The sequence below is a fragment of the Cheilinus undulatus genome, linkage group 5, assembly GCF_018320785.1.
Source record: "Cheilinus undulatus linkage group 5, ASM1832078v1, whole genome shotgun sequence".
Lineage (NCBI taxonomy): Eukaryota > Metazoa > Chordata > Actinopteri > Labriformes > Labridae > Cheilinus > Cheilinus undulatus.
The window spans coordinates 17,557,203-17,578,102 of record NC_054869.1 but is presented as its reverse complement, the minus strand read 5'-3'; the positions used below and the strand labels follow the sequence as shown (position 1 = coordinate 17,578,102).

The 20,900-nt window shown below is 39.7% G+C and overlaps 1 protein-coding gene across 1 annotated transcript; it reads right to left on the bottom strand.

The window, feature by feature from the left end:
- Positions 1-4,576: 4,576 nt before the first annotated feature.
- Positions 4,577-20,625, bottom strand: bco2l (beta-carotene 15, 15-dioxygenase 2, like). The gene is made up of 12 exons (XM_041788038.1): positions 20,590-20,625; positions 18,720-18,897; positions 15,481-15,692; positions 14,932-15,047; positions 14,703-14,805; positions 14,478-14,621; positions 11,485-11,645; positions 10,884-11,054; positions 8,367-8,504; positions 7,458-7,640; positions 7,170-7,280; positions 4,577-4,828 (listed from the first exon to the last, which is right to left on the bottom strand). Exons 1-12 carry the CDS (start codon positions 20,621-20,623, stop codon positions 4,712-4,714), a joined length of 1,668 nt encoding a protein of 555 aa, XP_041643972.1. The 5' UTR covers positions 20,624-20,625; the 3' UTR covers positions 4,577-4,711.
- Between the last annotated feature and the right edge of the window lie 275 nt (positions 20,626-20,900).

Below are 20,900 nucleotides of genomic sequence, written 5' to 3'. Positions count from 1 at the left end.
TTAGACAGTCTGAAGCTGTCACCTTGACAGCAGGACATGCAAACTTGCATACAAATGCAAGTTTATTGGTGTTACAGAGTGTACAGGTGCTTACGTTTTCAGACTGAATAAAGCTGCTAGACATCATTAAAGCATGACCCAGGTGATCCCAACACATCCAGCCATCAAAGCGATAGCTATCTAGGAAAAACACGCTGAATTCACTATTGATCCTCATGCTTAATGTCTCACCCAATAATACTTAAAATTAAAAGGCTGTTGGGCAGCAGTGATAAGGATTTGCTTGGTCTTGCAGCTTCACGACCACATCATTTAGCTGAAGATTTATCTGAGGTCAAAGGTCTCTGTATCTCTTTTTGCCGGTCATGCTCTGTGGAGAGGGTACTAATGAACCTGAGCTTATAGTATGTGCTCGCACACGTAAACACCCACACAGAGGTTAAGCATGACTGATTAGATTAGGAATTATGAGCTAATTAATGTGCATCTTGGGAGACCTGTGCTGCATGTTTATGAGGAGAAACAGCTCAAGTTTAGCTGAGAACATGACAAAAACATAAGTGTTGTAATACCCAGCACTAATTTCATAGAGATGCTGCTCCATTGCTCTATTTTCTCCTGTTTTATTCACTTCAGTGTAATAAGAGGAGCAGCAGATGAGGCCTGTGTGAATTGTAGAGTCCTGTATTATTGAAGAATGGAACTTGCTGTTGCAAAAATATGTTGAACACTAGAAAGACCACAGCATAACCGTGGAAAGCAGATGGCAGGCTCCACCAGTGTCGAGATGCTTCCCCATTAGTTTGCTACAGTTATGGGGAGGGTTGTAGTGAGTTGGTATACATTGACTGCTGATGGTGTGATTAGCTTGGATGTGGCGACAGCGGCAGTTTTATAAGAATTGTGCCACATTTCTTTATTAAAACAAGAGCAAAGAGCCCCACTGAAAGCTTCTCTTGGTGGACAAGACATTTTTTCTCTCTTCCCCACTGGCTTCTGCGTGAGTTTCATCCACAATAAGCTCCTATGCTCATAAACTTTGGCAGTGCTTGCATGTCGAGCACAGGTTTGAACTGGTGCTGCATATGCGTACAGTCTCATTTTGTCTTGTCGTTCTGACTGGCCCATAATAAAAGTGACAAAACATTCGTCCAATCAACTTTTAAGAAGTTTCAGAAAGTCCTGCCCTCCCCAAACATTTTGTATGGGAGGTTTTCTAGATGAACATGAATATATCCATGCAGTGGAGATATGAAAACAGTCTTTCTGGTGTTTCAGACTGTCCATGGCCATTATTTTGACTGTTTTCCAAGTTTATATTTCATCTTTCCTGGCTTAAAGAATAAACTGCTGCTGGTCACTGAGTTTTCCTAAAAGTGTCTGTATTTGTATTTGTATTTACAAATTGATTCAAATGCAAAGAAAATGGTGCTAGCTGAGGCAAACAACTCAAGCATCATAAACAACTATCCTCCTAATTTTGCAGTCTATTTAAACTAGATTTCCTGGCTCTGCCTTGCATCAATGCTGTGCTCTTGCTTTAAACTCACCTTCACCCCAGCATCCACCCATAGGGGTTTAAGATGTAATCTCATCACCTCTCAAACTCTGCATGTAAAAAAAATCTGCATGTGTGATGAGGTCAGAGCAAAGAATGTTTGAACAATTGCAATCTTGTTGCAAACCACAGGCGGTCATTTTGATTTTGCTGTATTTTAAGAGACTTTTCCTGCTGTGGTAGCTGCATCTTAGATGCTTGGCAATATTCATCGTCTCTCACAGTTTTAGCTGACTCTTAAATCAGTTTCAGATGTTTGGTAGTTTAATTAAACCAGGCTGGGGAGGTTAACGGCACATGTACTGTACATGTGTGACGTCACAGGCAGCGCTAGTTCCAGCACTGACAGCATGAGCCGGTAACAGGAATCAGTAGGCAGTAAGCGGCGTTATTTCAGTGGAAAAATGCAATCTTTTTAATAACTACATCTCCATGATGTTCATCACAGTCAGTACAGATCCTCAGCTGCTGGAATACATTTGTAGAAATGTAGTTTCCATAATGGTACATCAGTAAAGACACTTCACTCCATTCTTCTTCCTCTTACCTTAAAGGAAAATTAAGACCTCAAATTTCAGTGGATAAACCATACAGTAAAATAATATCAAAGGTGACAGGCACTTAATGACAACGGACTATGTTTTATAACTGTGTAAACAGTTCTGTGATGTCTGATTAACAAGGCTGGTTTTATATGGCAAAGACACAAAAAATACCGTCCTGTCCACTGATATTTATCACAGGTTAAATTAAGAAGACTTTGAAAAATAACGAGATATCTATTTGGTTAAATACTGAAGTTGTTCCATGGTGTGAACGTATCTGACGCTATAACAGTTTATCCAACATAATGTGAAAATTGAGAGATGTAACGTGTGAATTTGTCACATCAAAAATATAAAATACATCTTTCACTGGTGTTAAAGTTAAACTAAATTAGCTCAGTGTATAGAATAGACACCCATATAGACTGGAGAAGGAAACTAGCAATAGCTATGATCTCTATATGTGAAGCATCAGTTACTTAAAGCTAACTTGTTTCAAAAGGCTGAGGATGTACTAAATAATTAGCATTGTCCCTATCAAATAACCTTCACAAATAAAATAAATAAATACAGTGGCTGTGGTCCTCAATGCAATGGTCACAGGATCAATTCCTGGCCTTGGCACTGTTTGGTGCACTGCACTGTGCACCCCATATTTCCTGTCTCTCTTCAACTGTCCTGTCATTATAAATGCAAAGAAGCCCAGACAATTAATCTTAAAAAACACTGAACTGAGACAGAGGTGCATTGCTCTCATTTTGAAGTAGGCCTCATCTTAAATTTTTGCAAACAGATTTAACAACAACAGAATGACCTGTTTACAGACAAGTTAATATAATATAAGCAAAACTTTTCAAAATTAATTCAGTTTTGCATCCATCACTGATGAACCGGGCTAACATTTCTTCAGGCTCTGCTTCGTTTACTTAAAATAAGGTCCATATAAACGTCCAGAAACGTGATTTATGACCACATATCAATGTCAATCGTCCACTGTGTCCTTGGGAAACAGTGTGAATCTCTGTGGAGTCCAAATATCCCCAATATAAGCAGACATTAGTCTGTTTTCCCCATTTTTATCTGTTTCCCATTGAGCAGACAGGACAGTTTCAGAGTGTTTTGCCACCTCACTGCGTGATGAAAGTGACATCAGTGCAAAAAGTAAGCCAGGATAAACGTACCGCTCTGTGGTGCTGATCAAGGGCAGGTCTGAATGACCATACTGAGTTTGTTTATGTTACTTAGATATAATTATTGCATTATTTAAACCAGGATTTTAATGAAATGTTTCATAATGATATCAGATACAAGGTTGTGAGTTAAGTCAGATGAACTTTCTATTAAATATATCAGGGTGTTTTATGGAACAATTATGAATTTGCTGTGTTTGATATGTATGCTAATGTACAGATAATTAGAAAAACTCTATCCAACATAATTAATGTATTTGTCAAGGGTGTCTCACTGGAGATAGCAGGGTCTCGTAGTTATAATGACGTCTCAGTCTTTCTAGCAGGTATGGACTTCAGGGCCGTAGTGTTAAAACTCACTCACTGTATCACGACTAAGAGTCAAAGTTGAAATATTACCCATCGTAAAATGTATATGGGTCATGTTATATTAGTGACCTCTCAGCTTTCACAGAGCCATAATGCCTGTATCAGGTGCAGAGTGCCGGGTCAATCCAGATCAATCTGTTGGGATCAATGAGAGAAAATAGCCAATGAAAAGAACATCAGGGAAGTGGACAGTGGAGATGTCTGAGTGACGACTGCAGCTGTGGTCACCTTCACTGTTCTGTTCACATCACAGTTTTACAATGAAATAACAAACAGCTCATTTTCACACCCAGGCACCTACACGTCTGTGTTTATGTGTGCGTCCACTTTGTTTTGGGTTGTTTTGAGCGAATAAAATACAGCGCCACGTTTGCGATGTGACCTCTGCTAGACTCTCCGGAGGCTATCGACCAGTTAGATCCATTTGTTTCCCAGGCTTTTCAGACGTTGTCCATTTCTATCACATTACTTTGACAGAAATTGAATTTCCTCTGATGCATTTTTATGTATCCTAAGTGCTGCTGGGTTCTCACTGGGAGTATAGCGTTTCCAGTGGCATGATGGTGCTAAAACACTTTGGGTTTGAGCAGAAAAAAGGGGAAATGGATCTTTATTTTAAAGTGTGTATTGACTTTCAAGTTTTGTTTGGGTGGTTTGTTCCCAAATGTAAAGTTAGTCTGTCTACGTAAACACCATCTGCATGGCTTCAGGTAGCTGTCTGAAGGCTGCTTCATTAAATCTTAAAGGAAGACATAAGAACACATAGAGGACAAACTTATCGGTGTGCTGCTGTTGTACAGGACTCTCTGTCTCCAAAAGATTGCCATCTATCTGACTGTAAATGCACCACACAGGGAGGACACAGACCTTATCCTGTCAAATAAGGACAAACAAAAAGCATGAGTCTGCACTTTTATCTCTTCTCTTTTTTCTTTTCACAGCTCAGGGACTTTTACAGACATTGGCTTCAACTGGGATTTTCTATCCAGTGGATTAAAGAACCGGTTGCTGGTTCAATTTCTGTGATTTTCTGCAGAGCAGTGACACGTCTATCCCATCACATTAAACACTCCGTGGGTCCCATATGGGATGTTGACAGGAACCTCTGCTCTGCCCAGCTCAGTGAAAGTTTTAGCATCCAGGACGAGCAGGAAAGTACTTTTTTCCTGGAAACAGAAAGAGGAGATTAAATTTGTTATGTAAAAAAAAAGGTCACCTTTTCTCACAATCCACAGTCATAATATTGCAGGCATCAAACCATCTGTCTGCTCCAAAACACCCACAAAGTCTGCTCTGACACTTTTATTACTGACTATGGTTATGTTTACTTTTCTCTTGTGTTGGTTTTCCAAAGACATTTTACAAGGTAGTGCTTTTATTTCCAAACCTGAGCCCTATTTTCACATATATGGGTTCTAAATGACTAAAAGGTACAAAATGTCCTGGGAAGGGGATGCAACAGGATCTCTTAGGGTAAATGTGTATGATCAGGGCACATTCTTTAACACTGTGACTGCCATAGTGGGGCCTGATGCAAAGATGGGGGCTTGGCAAGGCTAAATAAAAACAATGCATGCCGTTTTGTACGGCCAGCAAAGTACTCAAAATTTTATGTGATGACTTCCAAGTAAATGTAGGGCTAATGATGAGTCTACAGCAGACATCATGACTGCTAAAACAAACACAAGAAAACATGATGAGTCGTAACTGGCCTTGACTTCGCCTGTGAAGATGGTGAGGAGCTTTAAAATACTTTCATCTGCCAAAGGGTGACTGGCAGATAAAGTTGAAGAGCCGAGAAGGATTTTTACTTACTTAATGGAGATTACTGTTTTAGTATCTAAGCTTTACATACTGTTCTATCTTAACCAGGGAAGTCATTCAGGTCTAGTCCATGTGATATTTTTGAAAACTGAGGGCTGTCTGTGCATTTTTGCCTTTCGTACAAATGCAAAGGGTGTTTTAGGTCACTGTAAAAACATATTTTGGAAAAATTCCAGGATGAAGAATTTAGAAACTGTATTTATTTACATTGTTAATTTGCAGATGAGAGAAACTGAGTTTTAGGCTTGTAACTTCATACTGTGTAGCTAGCAGCTAGCACACTGCAAAAAGAATTTTTGAAAAGTCCTGCCCTTCCCTAACACTTTGAATGGAAAGTTTCCCAAATGGATGTGAAATATTAACCTTGCAAAGCAGATGGATTTTTCAGACTGTCATCAGGCGAATCCGTCTTAAAAAACTCCAATCCACAATGTTTGTGCCATACCAAAAATTGTCCTGATAAATCAGCATCATTTGAGGAGAACAAAGCAGTAGCTAGGGATGGGGTTTAGTTTTACTGTGAGCCGTAGCAATTGCTGCCTCCAGTGCAGCAGTTAGCTCAGATGTAGCTATAGCATAACGGCAGTTTTTTCAGAACTGGACCACATTTCTTTATGAAACAAAGAGCAAAGAAAAGCACTGGAAGATTTTCATGACAGAGAATATGTTTCTTCTCTTCTACTGACCTGCTTTGGCATGACCTTAAGATAGTCATGGCTGTGTTTAGTTGTACTGTAAGCCAGTTTTCAATGTTAATGTATGTTCAGTTAAATCAGACCATGGCCATGTTCTTTATGAAAACAAAGAGCCACACTGAAAGCTTTTCTTGGCAGAGATGTTTTATGAGCTCTCCTGACTGCCCCCTGCACAAGTTTTATCCAACAAGTTCCACTTTTCATGAACCACAGCAACGCCTGCTTGTAGAGCCCAGCTTAGTAGAGCTGCACATGCCTTGTTTTGTCTTGTTGCTCTGGTTGGCCCGTATTGAATGTGACAGACATAAGGTTCGTCCAACCACCTTCTGAGATTTTTTTGCAAAGTCCTACCCTTCTCAGACACTTTCTATGGGAGGTTTCTCTGACAAATGTCAAATATACAGTATCCATGCACTGGACATATGGAAGAGTCTATCTGGCTGAGGTTATTGCTGGCGGCTTTGGCTGCACCCGGTTTGGATTGGTGGTATAACTTTGAAAATGAATGATCATTGCTGAGGGATGGCAAGATAAATTGTCACATGTCAAGGACATTGTTGCTTTCTGTGAGTGGGCTGATTCACCTGCACAGTGAAGTTCAGACTACTGTTGACATTTCATCCTCTTTACTGCATGGCACAGTGCACTTTTGTGTTTTCACTTGGACTAAGATGTTTTTGAGAATGTAGTGTGTGTTGACTGGGGGTTGAGACAGAGGAAGAAAACATTTGCTTTCAAGAAAGCCCACCTATGTGTGGACCTGGCCTTACATCGCTCTTTTCAAAGCTACAAGGCTTTATCTAGAACATTCGTTCCCAACCTCAGCTTTTCTTGGATTAAAGTAAGGGGGCCCCAAGGGAAAAAAACACTGATGGAGGAAAACAGTAACTCTACCTTATTATTTCTTAATATCAATCAAAGTGATGTTCAAAAGAAAGTGTTGCTGCCTTTGCTTGTTGTTTTTATGTGACTTTTTGTGCTGTCTTACCTCTCTGGGTGTGATGATGACAGACAACACTACTCCATCATCTTCCTCAGTCGCATTGGGGGAAGCAACAAAGACGGGCTCAGACGGGAACAAGCCAGGATAACGCCACACCTAGGCAGGGGGAGATTACATAAACACCCCTCTTTTGACTCTGAGCTCTTTCATGTCAGAAAACCAACCCTTCACATCCTGCCCTCCGTGCTGGAGAAAGAGCGGCAGAAATAACTTTGATGTGCTAATACCCAGCCTCGTTAACAATGAAGTTTTTTTTTCTCAAAAGATACAGACCTTAAGCTCCTTGGTGTGGACGTCCATTTTAAGGAGGGAGTCGCTGAAGACGTGTCCGAAGCCACAGGAGTAGAAGTAGCGGTAAGGTCTGCCATTGTGCTTGTCATAGTTGATCTGAGGGAACTCAAGGCCGCCGTACTGTAGCAGCTCGTCATCGTGAAGCTCCTCGTGGGTCATGTAAACCTGTTGGGTTAAGGGAGGAAGTCTAAATCATTCTCTGAGCAGTGAAACTTTTACATTTTAGCTGAAAAATGCACCCAGTTACTGCTTTCCAACAGATTTGCTGTAATTTTTGTGCTTAAATGGCTTGATCAATAATGCATTACTCTCTAAAACAGGTAAATGGATACTTTCATAAGAGCGTTTGAAAGTCTAGATAAGAACAGACATATTTAATGTCATTTTACTCTAAAATATATGTATCTTTTATTGCTCTTTCTCTTTGTCTACAGTGACTTTAGTTACCGTTTCTAAGCTGCTGAGTGCATAACGCAGCTTTCGAAACTGTGGACAGTGTCACTCAGTAGTCATGACAACTGAAAAACCTCCATCTTTGCGGGATGCAACATTTCAACTTTTTCCTACAATATGACAATACTGAGAGTGTGTAAGTCCATTTATGTGTCTCTTCCAGGAAAAGAAACCATTCCACCACATGGTGGACTCTTATTTTGACATCATATTTTCCTGCTGTAAGTCGTGAAATTACTATCTTGCAGAAAGCACCTTGAGTGTGTCACCACGCTGGATAATTGCACAGAGTGTGTGGGAGTGAATTGGCTGTATTCATCATAATTATAGGCCTTATTCTGTGCTTTATTCCATTAAATCCACATCCTGCATAATGCACATTTAAACATATAACATCACAGAAATAATGAGAGTATACTGCTCTCCCTTTAGTCCTACCTGTCCTGGTTTTGTGAGCTTTGCCGTGGCTTTGCAGTAACTCAGATTGACAAGGTTCTGGTCCAGAGGAGTCTTTTCGTCCACATTCAGGGGCAGGGCATATCTCCTTGGGAGGTTTCTGCACAGTGCATTGTAGAACTGCCAAAGAAAATCAAACAGACAGTTGAAAAAGTATGTTTGGTTTCTTTGACAAAAGGGCTCAGTGTAACCACAAAAAGACCCAAACAAGTAAAAGGAGAGAAAAAGATACAATTGGACTGTCTGTGCCTAAAAGACAGACTTCAAAAGATTGTAACTGAGAGAGAGGAGGCAATGAGACACGGCCTTGGATTTTAAAAAGGCCCCTTGCACATTGGATCAAATGAATTTTTTAAATCATTGCCTGCTCATTGTGTTTCTCTATGTTTTGTTACATTGTACCAAGTTACAATTGGATGGATGAAGTTATGGAGATGTTCAAAACGTTTTCTAGCTGAAAAGGAACACGTCTGATGAAACAGCTGAGTAGAAGTCAGCTTTGTTTTACTGCATTCCATATAAAGGAACTGTAACAACACTGCTCATGTGTACATTTTTGAATTTGTGTATGCATATCAGGGTGGGAAACAGTCTTATAGTACACAAAGACAAAGTTTTAACGTTTTGGTCTTGTCTTGGAATCAAGAGCATTTTTACCCGGTCTTGTCTTGGTTTCTAACTGGCCGGACTTTTCCTTCAAGACCGGTTGAGACCACCACTGATGTGCTATTCTTTGACGTCATTAATAATAAGGAGAAACCGTTCTCTTCTTTATTCATGATGTTGAACTTGGATTTTGAGTATTTTGTTATTGAATTTTGTTCAGGCTGGGCAAAACTCAGACCTTAACAATTTAGTCCATCTTATTTCTGATCAGAAATACCTCTTAACTCTTATTTTAGGCCACATTCAAGTGAATAATCTAGATAAGCATCTAATTTTCAGATATTTAAAAAAATGCCGGTCTTGTCAGTGGCTCTATGGTACACACAAGGATTCATTTTTGACTAAAGCTGATGGATATGGAAAAATACTTTTCCCCTTAATTGTGTTTGTGAGTTGATATGCAATTACTTCTTAAGTTCTTCATCTCGTGTATTTTCCAAAAAATACAAGCAATAGATCATTTTATATTGTAACCAATACAATACTACATTAAACTAGGGCTGAACAATTTTGAACAGTATTTAAATTTAAGGATTTTGACTCACAATGTAAATTGAATATGAATTGTTGTTTATCATTTTTATGTCATTCTCATATTCAATTAAAAAAATGGTCAAAAATGAAGAAAGTAAGATTTATTGTGGTCTATTCCAAAAATGGCACTTAAATGATTGCATGATATTTAATGCATTAACATCTCTGCTGCAAAAAAAATCAAAGCTTTAAACAGGTATTTTGACACAAATTTCAAGTTAAAGAAATATTGTACCTTCAGCAATTTGACAATTACAGCGGGCCATATTGCAATTAAATCTGATTTTCAATTTATTGACTAGCCCTATTTTTGACAAGGAGTTAGTTGACAAATTTGACAAGATTTGAGATTTTTGCACTTTGGTGCTTTGAAAACAGAGTTGCAGACACCTTGCTTTTTACTGTCAAATTCATTTAAAAGCAAACTAAAATTAAGGAGAGCGAGCTTTCTTACTGTTAAACCTTGTAATCCTAATTTTTTTTTTTTTTTTTTTTTTTTTTTAATGCTCTTGGCTTGTCTCGGTGCACTCTGGTCTTGGTCTTGGATAGTGTAGTCTTGACTATAACACTAGTGGGAATTAGCACCAGCCACCAGCCAAATGCAGGTATTTTTGAGTGGTGAATTTCCTCAACTTACCTGCCACTGGGGGAGGTAAATAAAAGTAGCCTAGAGTGATTTTGCTACAGTAAATGGCAGAAATTAACCCCCTTTTTTCTGCTTGTTCCTCCTGAGTTTACAAGCAGGCTGAGCTGACCAAAAAACCCTACCTCCTCCTCCTGTGTCAGAGCTGCTGTCAAATGCCTACAGGCAGCTGTGCTGGGATGGTTTAGTGTCACATGAAGGTAGCTCTCCACTGCAACTAGTATATCTGCTAAGGGTGTGTTTGGACCAATGTCTTGCTTGTCGCAAGTCCAAGAAAGTTGAATAAAGCACAAATTTTGGCTTGAGACTGCAGAAAATGTGCAAAAACATTCCAGCAATACTTATAATGCAAGAAAATGTCCATGAATTTGCAATGACCCTGCAGGAAGCACAGCAAACATTTGCATGGTCGAGTACAGGACAAATTGGTGAAAAATGCAGTGACGGTTTGGATTATTTGTGCAACAACTCCCTCTTATTAAATATAACCTGAATACTATAAGCTTGATTTTTATATCATATCTTATAAATAATGCTGCTTGTAAAAATAGAGTTGCTGGTAAAAATGTGTGTGGCAGGTAGATATTTGAATCCCCCAGCCACTGGCAGGCAGATGAAAAAGCTCAATTCCAACTCTGATGCGCAGTGTTTGTTACCTTGTCCATTTCCTCTCCAGAGCCTCTGCGCAGGTTCTCAAGTGTAAAGTCTCCAATGACCTCACCGTCGTCCCCGCAGCACATGTCCATCACCAAGCACCCATTGTCCTCGTAAGCGTTTATCTGATGCAGTGTGAACATGGCTGCTGCACGGTACGTCACTTTACTCTCCTGTTGGGTGAGGCAAAGAACAAATCAGCACTACATACCCAAAATAATAAAGCTTTAAAAGGATTTTTGGACAAGGAAGAAGGTTTTTTTCTGTGCTGGTGTTAATGCTTGAATACAGGAGCTGTGGCTGTTGCTGCTGTTATTGTGCTGTACCTTCACATTATGAAAGTTTGATATTGTATGCTTAATGGGTATGCTGTGTAATGAGATGAGAAAATTGAGAGTAGCAGCTACACCATCAGAGGGTGACTCCATCAAAATAAATAAGGAAAAAACTCCACCATGCGTGAAGAGATTAGCTTGCATTTTTTCCTTTTTGTTGCTCTGGCTGTTCAGCAAATGGGTGTGTGTTTTTTTTAAATATATATTTTACATTTTATTATTGCATGAGGCAGGTCTGTTGCTGTGCAGTAAACTGATCTTAACCCACCTTGCCCGTGTGCCTGTTGACCAAGTGGAAGACAGTTTCGTACTGAGGCTCCCAGGTCATGACTTTATGAAAGCTTTTGCCCTGGATTCTGTACAGCATGAACTTCAGCAGGTCCAGCTTGATCGGCTGCTCAATGAAAACAATGTAGTTCTCGGACATGACTGGAGAGAGAGGGCACACACAAAAGGAAATGGTAGTGTTAAACCAAAACCAATTTCAATTAAACTTTATGAGAACTACTAATGCCTCTATGAAGCAATATCATTGTGTTCATGAATAACATATCAAGTCATTAAACCTGTGTGAAGTATTGACCGATGCATTACAAATGCTGAAATGTGTAACTATCATAACGTGCTTCCCAAAGGGCAAAACTTGAAGAAAACCCTTCAAAGTGTACTTGAGTTGTTTCATCTGCAAGACAGGGAAGAATATGAGGGCTAAGACCTTGACCTTTGACCTATAACCTCCAAAATGGAATTACCTCATCCTTGAGTCAAACTGGATATTTATGTAAAGTCTGAACATGAGCTCTTGAGATATCGCTTTCATAAGAATGTCCCATATGGACGGACATAATGCTCCTGGCCTTTGTGAAAACTATTATTCAAAAGGGGCTAAATACAAATAAAATGATTGTTCCACTTTCAGGGAGAGCGGTCTGACTGCAGATCGTTCATCTGAGAAGCCAAATATCTCAAGATGGAAGTTCTGTAATTTTCTGGTTCCAACATGTTTTCATTTTTTAAATTCAGCTTTATTAATAAACAAAGTCTGGCAGTTACATTCATGTTATAACCACATAGCTGACATGGCAGGCTAAGAACCATTTCATAAATAAAACAGAGAAAAATATCAGAGGTCTAATCCAGGATTACATTATGTTTAGACCCATTTTAGAAGTTGACAGACAGATGGTGGCTACATATTTAATGTTACTACAAAAACTTATGTAGCTAGGTTAGCTTTAGAAATGTGAGCTTTGGCAAACCTAGCCATGTAAGCTACATAACTTCATAGATAACTTATCTATGTAGCTAAATAGCTGCTTTGTGAGCTAAGCTTTAGCCACATTAGCTATGTAGCTCTGTTAGCTACATAGCTCCGTTATCTACAGCTAAGTCAGCTTTAGTAACATGAGCATTGGCAAACGTAACTCAAGCTAGCATAGCTACATAGAGAACATACCTACGTATTTTCATTGTTGCTTTGTGGTCTTAGCCTTAGCTAACAGAGCCAGAGGGCTGCTATATAAGCTACGTCACTGCACTAGGATGTTTTAATGGAAGATGAGCTTTTTTTTCCTGTTATCAGATATTTACTCAGCTTTATTAAAGGTTTTGTAATCACGTTTTGCAGGTCAGATTTGAACTTTTGGTATCCTAACTATTACCTTACGCTAGCCTTAAATGGACATTTAATCCAACTTTATTTCTAAAGTTTCAGCCTTCATATCTGTTCTGATACATATGACATCTCAGATGAACGGTCTGTGAGAGTGGCTGTCACAGATGTATGATCTGCAGACTGTTTTCTGTAAGCTGTAAACCAGCTATAACTGACATTTTTCTGTGCAACAATCAAAACTGTTATACAGAAACTGAACTAAAGTAAACTGGACTAGTTATTTCCTTTAAACCACATACACCTCACTGTGCAATATGACTGCGCATCTGCACAGATTTATTGCTAATTCCAGCATATGTATTATAAATATTTTATCCATACATTTATCCATTTCCTGCTTCTATTCTTTCCATTTCCTCCAGCTCAGAAACTCTTAGTTTCCAGGGATTCGTAAACCATTTTTGGCTGATTGTTAATGACCACATCTTCTAATGTATCCCAAAGTTTCCATTAAATTGGCCCTGATATTGTTCAATATGACTAATCATTTGACTCATCATCTTTGCCAAAGGCTGCATATGCTGCTTATCCACTTTTGTCCACTCAGTCTGCAAAATAAATACCCTTCTTTCCTGACAAATGAGTCCAAATATTATGCCAGCTGGTAAACATGTGAGAAGGGGGGCTAAACACAAACTCCCACCTATACTGTAACTGTACAGCAGTAATTATGTGGTGCCTTGAATAACCATGCACTGTTTCATCACATGTGAGATTTGATGGTGCCAGACAGTCTGGCACAGGAACAGTGGTCTGGTGGAAATATAAATATAGAACTAAATGGGGCAATATGGTGTTGCAGCATAACAAATGCAAGCTTGAATTAGTTTACTAGTATCTGATTATTGAATCATTAACAGTGGCTGCTTTATCACCTGACTGGTTATCAGCTAAACTGTTCCGTCCAATCACATGTTTTCTTGCAAGAAAAAGAGTCAGCTCTGTTATGGCTCTCATTGACAGCCCCTGCATGATTTTAGACAGTTGACTTTTCTCAGATCTTGTGTTGTTGTATTTGTTTTCACAGGGGTATTAGTATCCCTAGAGGAATTTGCTTTCCTCTGCATGTCTTTAGAGCTCCCTCACAGAGCAGCACCAAATTTAACTGCATAACCATTTGCTATAAATGATGGGCTCTTGTCATAAGTGTCTCTCACTGAAATGTAGACACAACACAAAAAAACCCCCCAAAAAACAACAAAACATCAGCACTATCACACAAACAATGTGCATCCTCTCCATAATTCTCAGAGTTAAGCCAGGGAAGAAACTAGGGCAAAATGATGATTGTGTGTCTTTTAAATGGATTTTAATTTTTTTCATGAGAGAGTGAAGGAGAAAGTATGCACTTCAGTGTGTGAGTCAGAGGCAGAGCTATAAACTGAGACAGATAGTGAAAGCCGAGCAGAGAGACAAAAGAGCCGTGATTGACGAAAAGAAGAAAGACGAGGCGTGAATTCAAATTAGTAATTAATAAAAGCAACCAAAAAGTGAAGTACACTGCCCTTGTCAGTTCAGGCAAAAGGAAAAATGACTTGTCAGTCCTTACATCCAACTCTTTAAAGAAGCTGTTTTGTGTGTCTCACCAAAGCTGTGATAATAGGAAGGCTTTCTGGGCTCAGCTGCACGGATGGAGCAGATCACTTTGGCTCCATTCAAGTCTGCAGAGTCCTCTGTTGCTGCTTTCTCCTCCGCAGGTGGGGGCACACGGATGATGTTGTAGAAGAAACCTGAGGAAGGCCAAAAAAGGATAAGTAGTCTTGATGGGCCAGTTAAGGATATTAAGGAAGAGAAGTGGACAGCAAGGTTACCTCCTTTGCCGTAGGAGTTGCCCATGTTGTAAGTCGCGCCTTCGCTGTCATAGTGTGGGTGAGCTGTGGCCGAGTTGACTGCGATGTATTGACTCCAGTCCACCTTGAATGGACAGCGTCAATGCCATTATCAACAGCCAGCCATCTTCCCTGCTGTTACCCTCTGACTTTTTTATTTTATCTGCATTAGCATTCAAAAGACACCTTTATATTTGAATCAGTGACTCACCTTCTCCTTCGTCTCCAGGCTCTGAGGGTCCACTCGTCTCATATAGTTTGTTTCAGTGCTGACATAATAGTCTCCTTTGTACTTGACAAAGTTCACGCTGGCGTTATCGGTGGCCTCTGTTCACACATACATCAGGAACATGTTAATTATAGCATCTTAGAAAAAGAAAAGCTTTGTTTTTTCCATTAATTTGTTCCTGCTTATTTTTAGAGGGTTCAGTCTGATCTCTGCCTCACATATAGGACACAGACACACAATTACTGAAAACTCTGCCAGTGAAAACTCAAGATACTGCAACATGCTTTGCTTTCATTAGGCCAATAAACCAACATACAGTTCTGCATACAGTCAAGGACATAGGCTCTAAAGGGAAAATGTATATGGATATATTTGTCCCTGGCTACTTCTGCTTTTTGCTTTGATGCTAATAATCTGGCACAGCTCCCTTATAACCCATATACACAGATGAATTCAGTACTGACAATGCTGGCTCTACTTCATGATGGATTACACACAGGTATATTCAGTATGTACAAAAGAGAAACATACTAGGAATCTGAAAGCGTGAGAAGAAGCGTGCAAAGATGTTCTTGCAGGGATCAGGCATGGCCAGTGTGCCGAACTCTGACACCACGATGCGGTTCTTCTCTGAGTTTTTAACGTATGAGTCACTTCGCAGGAAGCGGCTGCTGTAGGTGACGTTTCCGTCACAGATGTGAAAGCGGTGCATCATGGCCATGCCGTCAAACCAGTGGGTATATCTGAGAGGGGAAAAGATGTTTGAGTTTAACTCAGGATACCAATGCAGTGATTGTAAGGCAGTGCATAAAGTGACAAATATGTGCAATCATATCCTTTATAAAGTAGCCATTGTCAGAAGGAAAAAATGTACTCATAGAAAATAAAACATTTGGATAAGGGAAGGAAAAAGCACTCTTTTTGCACAGTTTATTACTGTAAAGCTAGGTAGATAGTTTGAATTGCTGTCATCCCTTTGGCTTTTCCACCAGACATAATAAAACTGTATATTCTGAATAAAGCCTTACATCTATAAATACACAGAAACAGCCAAAGGATTAAAGCTTTTGTATCTTTGTGGCATTTTGTTTTCTGATTCTAATGTTTCTTAAGTTTCTCTGCTGTTTCCCCGGTGAATCAAATCGTGTGAAGTGTGATTTATCTGGGAATAATAACTATTCTTGATACAGCTTAAACTTACTTTTGTTCAAATTTTTGTTATATGAGAGTCAAAAGAAAAGTGTCGATTGATGTGGGAGAAAGAGCAGATTTCAATATTAGATGGTATAAAAGAAGAGGAAGAAGCCAAGGTAGTATGATGAGAAAAGAGAAAGGATATTTGTTAAATGTCTGTTCTGGCTAACCAGCTCCAGAAGCAGTAACTTGTCAAGCATGGGCACTCTAAGGCCCTGTCCACACAGAGACAAATTCAGGAGTATATGCAAAAGTTTTTTGTCGTATCGGTGTTTCGTCCACACTGAAATGGCGTTTTGGGCGACTGTAAACGATATTTTTTGAAAACAGGTCCCAGAGTGCACAAGTCCATAAACGACTACCATTTCTTCGCCGTGTGGACGGCCAACCGCATCTTTCTTGAAACGATTATGTCACACATAGCGTAGCCTTCTTAAGACGCCTGCACGGGTCCAGTTAAAACAACAATGGTGGACTACAGGGTTGTGTTCGTGCAGCAGAAGCTGCTGAGCTTGTTATGGCTTTCACAGCAGAATCTGATGCTCCTTTACTTTCACCACTGTGAAACGCATACACCATTATGTTCTTAAATCCACCGCGAAGAACAACCTGAAGGGCAACTAGAAGAAAGTTTGTGTCAGTTTTCCGTGATGTTCTTCTTTCTTTTGGTGCATTTCCGTGGCAGCAATACAGTGCTACATACAGGCTTGGCATATGCACTACAGTGTGGGTGCTTATGTGGGTATTTCCTGAAACAATCCTGTCTTTACAGAAAACTTTTTCAAAACAAAATGGCAGTATATCGTTTTTCGTCTCCGTGTGGACAGGGCCTAAGCCTTCAGGCCCCTCAGAATGAACTACCAGAGATCTGGGGGGGGGGCATTGTCTGCTCTGAGGTTGTCAAAATAATTGCAAATATTGATAAAAATCATGATAACTTGTAACCTGACACACCAGATAGACTGGTTCATGCATCCATTGCATGGATATATTTCACAGTCCTCTGGGAAAGCTCCCATATAAAGTCTCTGGGAAGAGCAGGGCTTTTCAAAAAACTATCAGAAGCTGATTTGAGGATCGTTCTGTCCAATTAGAGCAAAAAAACAAACTGATCCAGGGCAGACCAGGCAACTGCACTGGTAGTTGACATATGCAGACCTGATAGTAACCAGAGCTCAACAAGCAGGCACTGTCATTTTTCTGAAAGAGCTTGGTGGATAGAACTTATACAGGTGCTGATAGAGAGAAGTGCAAAAACATCTTCTCTGCCAACAAAAGCTTTCAGTGTGGCTCTTTGCTCTTGTGGCCTAGTTCTGATAAAACTGCTGTCACACTATAACTAAATCCAAGCTGATCACTGTAGCCACTGTATATAGGCTAATAGCACAACTCAGACACACCCTTAACTAATGTTGGGTCATGCCAAAGCAGGTCAGGAGAGGATAGAAAGCATCTTTTCTGCCATGAAAAGCTTTCAGTTCTGTTTGTGTTCTTTTATAAAGAAATGCTTATAGCTACATCTGAGCTACATGCTACACTGGTGGCAGCCATTGGTATTGGCTTCCGGTGCAACAAAACTTGCCTGTAGCCACTGCCTTGTTCTCTTCAAATCACTCTAAATGGTCAGGTTCTTCCTCTGCCCTGCAATTGCCTGGTCTGCCCTGGATCCACACCCCGCCCTTGCTTTAACCCACCTCCACCCCAGCATCCACCTATTGGCTTTAATTGGGGGGGTTTAAGATCTTACTACATCATTCCTCAAATCTGCTTGTAAAATAAATCTGTGAGGAGTAATGAAGTCAGAGCCTAATGCCAAACAAATGCCACACTTCTATTATAAGTACTTGAACAAATTTCAAACCTGAGGTGACTGAGTGAACATTATACAAATCACACCAAGATCAATAATGAACAAGCCTTTTCATATCTGCATTTAGTTCCTACAAGCCTTGTCTATAAGGAGAAAAAAGTACTAACCATCACACAACAGAAACTGTTACTATCAACTATCTCCGTAAAATCAATCACATTTTTCACATGTGCTATTCCAGTGTGTAAAATGCACATCCCATTTTAGGAGCATGGATGTCATCTTTTCATTATTTGGGCCATAAAGGACTATTTTTTTCTCATCTTTTTACACTTGCAGATATGCATCTTGTCTTGTTGATCTTTTTCTGACCTTTATTGGACACTACAGCCAAGTAAACAATGGAAGCTGGAGCATCGAAATAGGCCGACGGACCAACAGGAAGATTTTCATCGCAAAAAAACGTAACAGTCATATTATCAGTGTGGATTTGTAGTATCGGAGCTCTAAATAAACACTACTCTTTGCATCTGGATTAAAATGTTCTGAAAGGGATATAAATATCAGGAGACATCTGTAAATCTGCAAAACGTTAAGCTTCTGATCAGAATTTACTCCAATGAGATCTGTCTGATGGTTCCAGAGATAGTGCAAACATCTGTGCTACCATTTGGGATCATCAGTGATCCATCAGGTTGGGGAGAGTTATGTGATACGTATGTTATGAGATATGATTTTGTTTATTGCATTAAAAAAAAAGAATTACTTGTCTTTCCCAAACTCAAACTTCCCAGGTCCATTTCTTAGGAAACTCCCATTGATCCATGTTGGAACTGTCCCCTTGATGTTGGTGGGGATGGGATCAGGTGTTTCCTCCACAGTGCTCACAAGAGGAGCCACACTCTCCAGCCCTCTGGCCAGCGGACATCTCTGCCGACTGGATACTGGGAGAGGAGAGGAGAGGAGAGGAGTTGTTGAACAGCTGTTTTTTCTCATGAAAGCACCTTGTATAATCTATGAAGATAAAGCAGAGAAGAAACAAAAGATACAAAGACGATAGCATGCGGCTGAACTCTTGGCTCCATACCTTTCACACCCTTCTAACACATTCACGCGTGCACAGGTACAGTATCTCACCACAAACATGCAGACAGAAAAGGTGTGGTACTGTGAACTGTTTACAGCCTTGGAACTTTGAACAAGTGAGAATGAGGAAATGATGTAAGATCTCACTCAAAAGAAAGAAATTTGATCATGAATTTGACAAAATAATTCACCCTTGCAGGCATGTTATGTCATTGTAGCCTCAAAATGTCAACGCAATCATTAAGAGGAAGGTCTTTAGGAGCTCCATCTTTTTAAACCTTCAAGCTGAATATGTTTGTTTGCAAGCAAATACTATGTCACATTATCACATCTTCTATAAATACCCTTTCTTCTTTCACACACCCCTCCAGCTGCTTTTCAAACACTCCGATGGCACAAACAGGTGTGATTAAAAAAAACAGTGAAGTCAGACACCTTTAGCACCTATGTGGTGGGAGATATTATGTTCTGTAATAGCTCCTGTATGAGGGAGCTCATATCTGTGTGGGGTCATGCACTGTGAATGACACCTGCACTATCTGCTGTCTTATCTGTTAGCCAATAAGCAATTCCCTTTCATTACCTCATATCTGCACACCAATGGAGATTGTAAAACATATAAGAGAGTAGGGTGATTAGCAGAGGCAAAGAGTAGCAGTTCAATACCCTGCTTCATGCTGAGTTTAGAGGTTTCATATCAGAGTTTTGACTGTGTGGATGGTTATTACAGCCAATCATGAGGGTCAGAATTTGGTTCATTCCCATGACACCAGTACAACAGACAATAAAAACCAGAATGTGCAATAGAGAGATAACCGCTGTGGGCTTTAACACTCTCCTACAATGTTGACTTTGTGGGTTTTGATTGTGATTACTGCAGCATTGCAAATGATGCATGAATGTGTGCTGTCATTTTTAGGAGGAGAATTTTGATGTAGTTTCCAGCTGCTGCATTCAAAAATCTCTCGAAAACAAAACAGCGACACAGACAAGCCCAGAGCTGCTGTGATTAATAGCTTCAGGTGTTTTTTTGCCTTTCATTTTTTTCGTATAATCACAAATGCAACAGAGGATTATTTGTAACAGTCACTGCTCTAACGAATTGTTTTCCTCTCCTCGCCAGCGCTACGCCAGTGAAAACGTTAATGACCTTGTTGGAATTAGCTGTCAAATATCTGCACATCTTTTTAACTTCTGCTCTTTTTATTTCCCCCACACAGGGACCTGTCAGACCATCTTTTTGTCTGAGATATTAGCTGTGAAAGACTAAAAGCTCATAACGAGACGATGTGCATGTTGTTCCACCAGCAGGAAGCAGGAAAAATACAAACAGCCAACACTGACTGAACCACATTATCTAGTGCACACCTCTGTGCCTCTATAGGCTCCAAAGAAGTCATTTCATTTATCCAAACATGTCAAACTAAATATCTGGACTGTTTTGTTCATTTTTAAAACAATTTATTAAATACAGGTCATATATTAAAATAATCTGCAGCTCATTCTCATGTCTTTGTTCATCTTCTCCTGTAATAAATCAGTTTACTCACCGGTTTGTGTCTGTGGCTCTGTGGTCTTGGACATGGCTGCTGATTGCTCTGCGGATGTTATCAGACATCACGGAGGATTTATAGACACACTGAGGAAGACCTTTGGACTGTTGGTCTCTGGCCAGTTCAATAAACAGTAGTTTAAACAGTGTCGACCGTCATTAAACATCAGATAGAAGGAAATAAAGGTGAGATAATATAGGTCACTGATTGCATAATATCAAATAATTACAAGAGCTGGTTTCTTGATCTAACTAATACAGTTTGTATTTTATTTCTTTATCTATCCTGAGAGGAAATGAGCTAAAACT